The 11,776-nt window shown below is 36.4% G+C and overlaps 1 protein-coding gene across 1 annotated transcript in view; it reads right to left on the minus strand.

Moving 5' to 3' along the window:
* The window catches only part of Klb (klotho beta), a 36,300-nt gene extending 26,016 nt beyond the window's left edge, over nt 1-10,284 (minus strand). Inside the window, exon 1 of the mRNA XM_047567272.1 lies at nt 9,460-10,284. Coding sequence (XP_047423228.1) covers nt 9,460-10,284 — 825 coding nt within the window. The remainder of the gene's footprint in view (nt 1-9,459) is intronic.
* Nucleotides 10,285-11,776: the final 1,492 nt, after the last annotated feature.

Here is an 11,776-nt window from a genome sequence, read left to right on the forward strand (position 1 = left end):
TTTCCTTTGGTAACAGGGATTGAACCCAGGGGTGCTTTACCACTGAGCCACACCCCCACCTCATATGTGTGTGTGTGTGTGTGTGTGTGTGTGTGTAAATATATATATAATTTACTTATTATTATATTTATTCATTTATTTAAACACAGGGTTTCACTGAATTGCTTAGGGTCTTGCTAAGTTCCTAAGGCTGGCTTTGAACCTGACATCCTCCTGCTTCAGCCTCCCACCTCAACATCCAAAACCACTGGGATTACAGGTGTGTGCCATCATGCCCAGCATGTTATTCTCCTTCAACCCAATTTGAACAAGGGAGTTTTAAAAAACTCTTTTTTTTTTTTTAATACTGGAGATTGAACTCAGGTTACTCTACCATTTGGCTATACCCCTAGCCCTTTCATATATATATGTGCATATATAAATGTACATATATATGTGCATGTGTATATATATATATATATATGTATGTATACATGTATTTGGATATTGGGTCTTGCTAAGTTGTGGAGGCTGGCCTCAAATATGCAATCTTGCTTTAGCCTTCAGAGTAGCTGGTATTACAGATATGCAGCAACCATGCCCTGGTAAAAATTCCTTATTTTTGTCTTTGTTTTATTGAACCCAGGGACACTTAACCACTGAACCACATCCCAGCCCTTTTTTGTTATTTTTTTTAAAAATTTTGAGACAGAGTCTTACTAAGTTAGCTAGGGCCTTGCCAAGTTGTTGAGGCTGGTTTGAACTTGCATCCTCCTACCGCAGCCTCCTGAGTTGCTGGGATTACAGGCGTGCACCACCATGCCTGGCTCTGGAGTCTTCCTTTTTTTTAAACATTAAAAAAAAGTTAGTTGTAGATAGACACAATACCTTTATTTAATTTATGTGGTGCTGAGAATCAAACTCAGTGCCCCACTCATGTGAGGCAAGCTCTCTACCACTAAGCCACAACCCCAGGTCCCTGGAGTCTTCTTGATGTTCAAGAAAGCAGTTGCAGTAACATGTTGACAAAGAAGACTTGGCTAGTAATCACACAAATGCAGAGCCTTCAAGGAGAGAACTATGTAAAAATGGTTGCTTTATTTTCCATTATCTTTAAATATAAAATGTTGTTTTTACCTTCTTGTTTTATTTACTTTTTTATCCTATTTCTTGGTACCAGGGATTGAATCCAGGGGCACTTAACTCTGAGCCACATCCTCAGCCCCTTTTTTTTTACATTTTATTTAGAGACCATGTCTCTCTAAGTTGCTGAGGCTGGCTTTGAACTCTCAATCCTCCTGCCTCAGGCTCCCATATGGCTGGGATTACAGGTGTGTGCCACCTACCCAGCTTACTTTTTGCTTTTAATTATGAAAATTGTCATAATCCACAAAAATAAAAAGAATATAATGAAACCCTGTAAATGCATCACACAGCTTTAACAGTCATCCAAATTCTACAGGTTGTTTCAAGATTGTTTTCATTGTTAATTTTTTTTTTTTTTTATAGGCTGGGAGTATGGCTCAGTGGTAGAGTGCTTGCCTTGAATGTGCTTAGGCTCTGAGTTCAATCCTCAACACCACTCCACAAAAGTTTTTTAGAAACAAATGCACATAATTGATTTGCAGGTGTTGAAAAGACTGTATATTTATGCTTCTGCATGTGTACACACATGGTATTCACTTCTGGTCCATTGCAGGCTTAAATCCTTTCTGGGCAAGGTAGATCTTCCCCCAAATTGAAAATAATCAGTTTATATGACAAATACCTGATGCATGTCCTGCATTGTGTGAGTGTCTGAGCAATGATGCCAAGAAATGTTAAGGCAGAGTTCCTCAAGGAGGTGGAAAAGCAGGGAAGAAACACAGTCTTATTTTTTTGGTGCTAGTGATAGAACCCAGGGCCTCAAACATGCTAAGCATGTGTTCTACCACTGAGCTTCACCCCCATTCCAAAGAATACAGTCTAATCCATGGTGCAGGAACAATTTGGTGAGGCCTTGACCTAGGGTAGGGTTTCTCAACATTTTTTGTCCTGAGAGCTTCCTTCAAAGTATTAAGCAATCTTTTGAACCCCTGAGGAATGTAGAAAATAATTTCATCATTTGTGTGTGGTATACAAAAAGTGTCGACATAGATTGTTTATAGTCTATTTTATTGAAGAATGTATGGTAAAGTTTATTTTTGTTCAAAATATTTATAAATTATGACTAGTTAAAATGCTAAAAATACATAAACCATAAACATAAATGTTGGCATTTTCTTAGTTAAAAAGAATGCACATTATTTCAATTATCTTACTTATGTAAGAAAAAGTACTTTATGATGTTTTTAAATGATATATATGTTTGGTTTTGGGACTAAGTGTACACTAAAATGCTGAGTAAAATTTACACTTTTGGTGGTGTTTTCTAAGCCTAGTACACCTACCTCTTTTTTTTTTTTTTTTATGGGAGATGACATTAGGGGAGCAAAGTTGAGAAATTTGTATTTAACTATTATATATTTATTTTGGGGGTATTAAAAATATTGGTTTTTCATTATAGTAGGATATGAATTTTTCCTTCAGAATATATTTTTAAATTTTTTTTTAGTGTAGATGGACACAATACCTTTATTTTTATGTGGTGCTAAGGATCGAACCCCCCTCACATGTGAGAGGCAAGACCCCTGAGCTACAACCCCAGCCCCATATTTTTTCTTTGAGGTACTAGAAATTGAACCCAGGAGCACTTCATCACTGAGCTACATTCCCAGCTCTTTTTATTTTATTTTGAGGTGGGATCTCACTAAATTGCCCAGGCAGGCCTTGATTTGTGATCCTCCTGACTCAGCCTCCTGGGTCTCTCGTATTGTTGGTGTAAATTTTTTTCTTTTTCTTTTTTCCTTTTTTTTTTTTTTTTTGGTACCAGGGATTGAACCCAGGAGCACTTAACCCCCGAGTCACATCCCCAGCCCCCCCCCTTTTTTTTTTACATTTTATTTAGAGACAGGGTTTTACTAAGTCGCTGAGGCTGGCTTTGAACTCACGATCTACCTGTCTCATCCTGAGCTGCTGGGATTACAGGCGTGCGCCACCACACCTGCTGCAAAAATAAAATTTTAAAGGGATGGGATGCAGTTCAGTGGTACAGGGCTTGCCTAGCATGCCTGAAGCCCTGGGTTCAATCCCCAGCACCAAACACTTCAGAAAAAAAAAAAAAAAAAAAAAGACTAAACAACATTTTAAAAGAAAAGCATTTTAGTAAAGAATAGTACATGTGATATTTGAGTATGCGAATAAACAAAAAACCAGAAAAAATTTAACATGAAGTGACACCCCTCAAAAAACAAACTTTGTGAAATAATTAATGTATGGCATCAAAAATTAGTAAAAAATTATTATATAGCATTTTATTTAAATTCTTGAATTTTGTTCACAAGAAGAGAACAAGCTTTTTTAAAAAGTTAGTTTAATGTTTTGTTCATAAATATCTAACAGGCTGGGTGTGGTGGTGCACTCCTGTAATCCCAGCAGCTCAGAAGGCTGAGGCAGGAGGATCTCGAGTTCAAAGTCAGCCTCAGCAACTTATTGAGGATCTGTCACTAAATAAAATATTTTTTAAAAGGGCTGGGGATGTGGCTCAGTGGTTTAATGCCCCTGGGTTCAATCCCCAGTATAAATAAATAAATAAATAAATAAATAAATAAATAAATAAATAAAGGTTAATGTGAAATAAATGGTTTGGAGGCTGAGGAAGGAGGATTGCGAGTTCAAACCCAGCCTTAGCAACTTAGCGAGATCCTGTCTTTAATAAAATATAAAAAGGAACTGGGGAGGGCTGGGGCTGTAGCTCAGTGGCAGAGCACTTGCCTAGCATATGTGAGGTACTGGGTTTGATCCTCAGCACCACATAAAAATAAATAAGTAAGTTATAAAATAAATAAATAAATAAACAAAACCTATAAAATAAAGGCATGATGTCCATCTACAATTACAAAAAAAATTTTTTAAAAAAGGGCTGGAGAGGTGGCTTGGTGGTTAAGCACTCCTGGGTTCAATCCCTGGTACCAAAAAAGAAAAAAAAAAAGGTTTTGGATTTTGGGCAGCTCTCTCAAGTATTTCACAAATAACACAAAGCCAGTAGAGATGGTTTATTCCTAGTAGGTGAAAAGCCAGTCTAGATGTAGTCATGTTAGCGATTATATGTTATTTCCTCCATAACACTTTTTAAAGCTCTAAATTATTATTTTCATGGTACAGGGAACTGAACCCAGTGCCTCACACATGCTGGGCAAGCACTGTACCACTGAGCCACAACCCCAGACCTGATAATCCCCTTTTTGCTTCTTATTTTGAAAGAGGGCCTGCCTAAGTTTCCCTGGCTGGCCTTGAACTTGAGATCCTCCTGCCTCAGCTTCCTGAGTAGCAGGCATGACAAGCTTGTGCCACTGTGCCCAGATAGTTTTGAGTTTATGTATGCAACTTATGGATGAAAATCTCCTTGAGTTAATTTTTTTTTTTTTTTCGGTGCTGGGGATTGAACCCAGGGCCTTGTGCTTGCAAGGCAAGCACTCTACCAACTGAGCTATCTCCCCAGCCCTAATTTTTAAAAATTATTCTTTTTATGCCCTTTATACTGGTCATATTTCAGTGCCCTTGTTCTTCATGCTTCATGTCTTTAAAAAAAAAATTTTTTTAGTTATTGATAGACCTTTATTTTATCCATTTCTTTATATGTGGTGCTGAGACTCTAACCCAGTGCCTCATGCATGGGAGGCAATGCTTCGTGCCTTTAATCCATTTTCTGTTATAGGGGTAAGTCAGTGGTTTTTCAAGAGGTGGAGGAATGGGGAAGACTTTTGACTATCAAGGACACCTGGCAATGTGTGGAGACATTTTTGGTTGTCACAACCCTGGAAGTAGAAGTTGGGATGGGAGGAATGGGGAAGTGGGGATAGGGATGAGGTGGGAGAGGGTCCCAGTAGGCAGAGGCCAGGGCTGCTGCTAAACGTCCTAGCATACATGGGACAGTCCACCACAGCAAAGAATTATTAGGACCAAAATGTCAACAGTGCCAAGGCTCAGAAATTCTTGTATTATGTAAACAGAATCTATCTATGAAAGATAGCATGTTAGCCAGATGTGCTGGTGAAAGGCCTGTAGTTCCAGATACTGAGGCAGCTGAGGCAGGAGGATCACTTGAGCCCATAAGTTTGAGACCAGCCTAGATGACTTGGCAAGACCCAATCTCAAAAAAGAAAAAAGAAAAAATTTAAAATCATGAAACGGTCCAACTATCCTGGAGGCTGACAGTATTCAGTGGAGTAATGAACTGAATGAGTTACTATCTCACGAGGAAATTTACCTCACCAAACTTTTGTGCGTGATTACTCAGAGGCTCTCAAGTATTCCATTTTAAGACGGAAATCTACAAATTTAAATTACTATGTTAATTTATTGGTTTAAAAATAGAATGGAAGCGGACATCATTACTGTTGTTAGTAATGTGAATCCTTGGTGCTTTGCTGAGGGACAAGGGCCTGTCCTAATGGGCCAAATCTGTGGAATTGAAAAATCTGAATTTAAGAAGAGCAATCCTGGGTTGGAGATATAGCAAGGCAAGCACAAGGTCCTGGGTTCGATCCCCAGCACCGCAAAAAAAAAAAAAAGCAATCCTTCCTCTACAAAGGAGATAATGACATAAACCCACAAGAAGAAATGGACATGAGAGACTGAGATAAAGATGACTCTGAGGGTGTCCTGGTTACTGAGTCCATTCATCCCTGTGATCTGGTTACTGAGCCAGGAAATTGCTCTTTTTGCTAAAGTCAACTTGAATTTGATCTGTCACTTGCAACCAACAATGTCTAATATACTACTAGATTAATATAGGCAATATTTTAAGAATTAGCAATCATGTGATGAAATACAAAGATTGAACTTCATTGCATTTATTTTAAATTACAAAGTTTAAGGTAGAAATCCTAAGTCACTCATTCAACTGACATCTATACCCTCACATATGTTAAATCCTGTGCCAGGTGCTGGGAACATAAAGACAAAATAAAACAAAAAACCAAAACCAACCCAACAAACAAACAAAAAAATGTTTCTCCTTTCGAGGGACCCTCACTTTGGAGGGCAGAAAGGTACCTTGTGGTATGAATGCTGTGACAGAAGCAAGGACATCTTATGGGAGCCCATGGAGGGATGCTTACACCTAGAGGAATAACCTAGAGATGGTGACTGTCTGAGGTGAGTCTTAAAAAACATTAGGTGGGTGAAGCAGAGACTGAGAAGGGCACTTTAGCTGATAGAGCATGCTCTGAGAGGCTGGGTGCAGAGGGACAGCAAGGTAAATTTGGTACCATGGCAGCAGGGAATTAGGATGGAATGTGAGGAGCAAGGGGTGGCATTGGTAGTGGCATGAGAGAGTGGCCAGAAAGGAGACTGAAGGGGAGGGTGGGGTCGTGTCTTGAGGGCTTGGTGAAAAATTTAGACTTTACCCTGGAATCTTTGGGGAGCCACTAATGAATTTCATGCAGGGCATCAATATTGCATGTATTAGAAATAGCACTCCGTAAGGAGGGGATAATAATAGTTATCTGGCAAGGTGGCCACAGAGATGATAGGCATTTAGAGTAGTGATTACTGTGTTTTAAGATGGCCAAATCAAAAGAGGCACCCTCATTCTCTTCTGAACACTGTTAAAAACTGAGAGCAGAGCGTCCATTAGTAGGTGGGATTATTGCAAATTTTTAGCAGAGGCTTAGACTTGCTCTGATCACCAGATATATAATAATGTGAAATCTAAATTCCAAGTCAGTTTTGGACCTGCCAAACCATTCAGGTCCCCTCCACACCAGGACATTTTAAACTGAGATGGAGTCTTCAAGATCATTCTACAACTAAGGGAACTCTAATAGCCACTTTGAAATTTTTTCATTATCTGAGAATTGGGGAGTAAAGTAGTCTATAAATAACCATCTATGAACTGAGTTTTACTTCAGGCTTATTTGACTGAATGTTGTTGGACTAACAGTGAATGCTAAAGAATGTTTTTCTGGGTCAAAAGAGAGAACATTAAGGAAAAAAATACTTCGTTGCAACATTAAATATCAAATGAAGCTTTTCTATGTTAAAGTAAGGATGAAGAGGGGACAAGTGGGGACAACTGGCACCTCAGGTTGCCAAACCATTGCAAGATTTCTCTTGGGTACGATAGGTCACTGGGTTATACGGAGAATTTCACTTTGTGACTTATTTCAAGGGACCACTTACAACATTTACTTAGTCTAGTTATTTAGAAATTTTAAGGAGGTAAAAGAAATTATTTGGGAAGCAATGATTTGAAATTTGGTTTTCAAATTATTTGGTTTAAAATAATGAAACTTATGTCACTATCAGAAAGTACTAATTTTGCATTGAAGGCAGAGTTTTACCTCAAATTAGAGGAAAATGGAAAACATATGGAAAATACAGCACTTTTACTTAAATGTGAACGCAATATCCATTTGTTAGTTAATGCTTTTTTCTTCTGTATTTTTATCAGATAGTAAGTTTTTAAGACTTTAAATTGATTATTACTGGAACATATTTTTTCATGAAAATTTGTAATTATTAACATTTTTCCAGGTAACTGAAGCTTATCAACAATTTAGAATATTTTTCCTTATTCAAAGGTTAAATAAACTATACCTGGTATGTGTTTACAAAAGAAACTTTAAAATGAATATATAAGAAACTATTAACAGTAATTTCCTTGGATTGGGATTGTTAGAGAGGAAGAGAAGTTTTAACACTTTTACTTTATATCTTTTGCTACAATCTGATATTTTTAAGCTTACATGAACATGGACTGTCTTAATAATTAAAAGAGCTACATAAAAGAAATGTTTTAAAACATGTATGTGTCTTAATAGCTATTAAGTAACTATATAAATTTTCCATTTAAGGTTTTATATTTCAAAGTTGTAGTATACCCACACTAATAATATGTTCTATATGCTACTCTATTCAAAGATGTGCAAATGACCTTGAAATGATCATACAATCCATTTCCTACAAGGGCTGATGTGACCAAAACCATAGCACTATTGTCCATATATTTAAGAAGTCAGAAAATCCAACACTAAAAGAAAGTTTAGCCTGGAATAGTTTTATGTTCCTGTACAATACTGAAAATTTTCTACATGTTTAACATTTTCTCCTTAAAAGTTAAAAATGTCCCTTAGCACAGTATAAAATATGATTAATAATGTTTTCTTTTTCCACTTTCAAAATGTAACAGTAATTTATTATTATTATTATTGAGTAATTTATTTTTCCCAAGCAAACTCTTCGACTCAAAAAGTTAAATCTGATTCCAGGTGTTAGTCTCCAAGTGAGGCTAAAACTCCTGAAAACTTCTGAAAGATTACTTTTTAAGATTCTTAATAAAGATGGTGTTTAAATTATATCATCATTTATGAATCCCATCTTCATGACAGCTGCATTTTTTTTCTGTAACCTTGGGCAAGTTATTTAATCTACCTAAGTTTAAGTGCCCTCACCTTTAAAATGGGAACCATGATAGGACCTAGTTCATAAGGTTGTTATGGGGATCAAATGTGTCAATGCATGTAAAATATTTAATGTAGTCTGGAGGACATAATAAACACTCAATAACTATTAGTTCTTATTTTGCTATATTTTACTATTGTTTTAACAAGTTTAGTATTTCCCAAGATAGGCTCTAGCTTTTGAAATACCTTTTAAAATACTTGGTACAGCCCATTCTACCCAGTTTTTATATTAGTAGTTTAAATTTTAACTTCAGTATAATTAATCTCATCTTTTCTGTCATACAACCCAAATAACACCAAGTGTGAAGTACATTTATTTCAGTGTCTGTATTTAGTATGTATTCACTAGCTAACATTTATGTATCTTACTATAGCTAAGTTCCACTAAGAATAGCAATGCTAACAACAAATGCATATTTGAAAGGGTGATCCTTTAACATAATTCTGAACTGATGACATGTCAGAAAAGAGTTCCAGCAGTTAAATGTATAAAGTATTGGTTTCCCACAGAAAGTAAACTCACATTCTCATGTTCTAATGTATAATTGTAGATTTTTATTTTTACCTTTATTTTACTTTTTTTTTTTTTTTAATGTGGTGCTGAGGATCGAGCCCAGTGCCTCACACGTGCTAGGAAAGCAGCTCTACCACTGAGCTACAACTCCAGTCTCATAAGTGTAGATTTTAAAGCAGTCCCAGTTTCCTCTTGGAAAAAACTAATAGGATTAATGCATTAATAATAACTTAGGTAAATAAAACACACTCTACTTTAAATATTAAATTTGAGGATAGAACTTGTGAATGAGCCTAAAATTACCTGTGTAGATTTCAATAAAGAAGACCATTTAAACAGAGACAAATTTCCTAGTATTTCTTTTTAACTTCTGCTGCCTATATATTCTGAAGGTATAACAAGAAGCCAAATGTACAGTACCTTGATTAGGTTGTGTCCCACTGTGTAGACAGCTGCTAAGTTTCCCTTCTCTCCAGGAGCATGCAGACCTGTTCTATATCCATGCCAAGCAACTAGGTAGGGGTTGTGAATTGTAATCCAGTATTTGACACGGTCCCCAAACATCTGGAAACAGTATGTGGCATAGTCATTGAAGATATCAACCATGGATTCATTCTTCCATCCCCCATATTTTTCTTGTAATGCCAAAGGCAAATCCCAATGGTACAAAGTCACTATAGGTTCAATGTTTCTAAGCACTAGAGCGTCCAGCAGAGTATTATAATACTGCAGACCTTTTGCGTTGGCAATTGCTGCTATTCCATCGGGGAAAAGCCTTGGCCAGGAAATTGAAAACTGATAAAAAGAAACTCCTATAAAATCCAGAGCCGATAAGTCTTTTTCCAGAAAAATGTAACTGTCACTGGAATCATTCGTAATGTTGACATTTTTAAGGTGTGTGTGGATGAAATGATCCCATATAGAGGGTCCTTTTCCATCCTTCTTCCAACTCCCTTCCACTTGAAATGCTCCAGTCCCGACACCCCAGGAAAAGTTTTTAGGGAAAGTGTCATAGAGAAACAGCTGACTTGCATTTACAGGACTAAAATTAGGATTTTTAGACCATATAGCTCTTCCGTCTCCAGAGAAGCCGGTAACAGCTTGTAGCAGAATAAATGCTGACAGGATGACAGATCTTTGCAGCGCCTCGTTGGACATTGTTTTCCTATAGTGTATGTTTCTTTCATCGGCACTGAAGAAAATCCATTCATTCCCTGGAGACCCTGCTGCACAGCCTGGCTTCATTTGCCACTAACTGTTGGACTGTCTTATCAACGCTTTAGTAAAAGCCTGTGATTGTAAAGCTCTGTCAATGATTAGCTTGAACTGTGAGACTCAGGATGAGTCCTGGAGAGCCACGTAACTTGAGGGAGGTGGCCCTACTGCAGTCACCCACACGTTTCCTACTCTCCCGTTATGGGAAAAATTAGACGAAAATGCATTGGTGACAATGGTTTGGGTGCGTAACTAAAACGTATGTGAACAGTGAAGAAGAATGACATTTTCCGTGGTCTTTCACATTGACGCAAATAGTTCAAACATGATTGAATAAGGTCTATACCTTTGCTATTTTTAGAGTTTTTGAATGGTAATTTTATTATTTCACATTTCAGGAAAAAAAAAAACATCTTATATACAAGTCAATAGCATTCCTGTATACCAATAATAAATAACACATAAGACATTATACCTCCATAAAAATCATAAACACAATTAAGAATAATCTTAATAAATGTTACCAGCTATATTAACAGAGTCAAAAGAAGATTCGAATGGAGAAATAAAGCAATTTCTGGATGAAACACGAATACTTTCCAATTTAATTTACAAACTTAGTGTACTTTTCACCCAAATCCTCTAATCTCAAATTTTGGTTCAACTAGTTTATTGAGAAAGGTTACTTGAAGAATAAATAGGTAAATTATAAAAAAAAGAAAAGAAAAAAACCTGAAAAAGAACTAGTGAGGTCATAGTTGCTTTCAGATATTAAGATGAAAATACCACAACAATTTAAACAGCATGATTCTGGAAGAAGGATAAACAGAAAGAAATTGTACAGAATCTCTAGCTTTCAAATAACCTTTAAAATTTTTAATATATTTTTTAGTTGTAGTTGGACACATATCTTTATTTTATTTATTTTTATGTGGTGCTGAGGATGGAACCCAGTACCTCCCATGTGCTAGGCAAGCGCTGTATTGGCTAAGCCACAACCCCATAACCTTAAAATTTTAATGTTTTAAGTATTTTAATGTTTTAAATATTATGTATTAATGAGGCATAGTGGTTAATAGTTCAGCCTCATGTCAGACCACCTGAATTAAAATATGTTATCGAAACTTTCTGTACTACGATTTCCTCTTATGCAATAATAATAATAATAATAATAATAAGTACTACATGGATTATTATGAGGATTAATACATCTAAGATACTTAGAGAATGACACTAGGTGCTCAATAAACATTCTATGTGAAAGGGAAGAATTCAGAGAAGTAATGCTCAGATTTAGCATAGAAGACACTTTTTTTTCAGGTCATTTTGAGCTTTATTTCTTAATTGACTACACCATTCTCTTCAGTATAAGAAATAACTTTTAGTAAATTGTACACATCAGAATCACTGATATCTCTGTACATTGGTGTGTGTGCTGTCTGTGTAGGATTGGTTTCTTCCTTCATCTAGCTCATGTCTATTGTTTAACACCCAGTTACCTCCTCCGGAAAGCTTTTCTGAC

Source organism: Sciurus carolinensis, chromosome 10, assembly GCF_902686445.1.
Source record: "Sciurus carolinensis chromosome 10, mSciCar1.2, whole genome shotgun sequence".
In the NCBI taxonomy this organism is placed as follows: domain Eukaryota; kingdom Metazoa; phylum Chordata; class Mammalia; order Rodentia; family Sciuridae; genus Sciurus; species Sciurus carolinensis.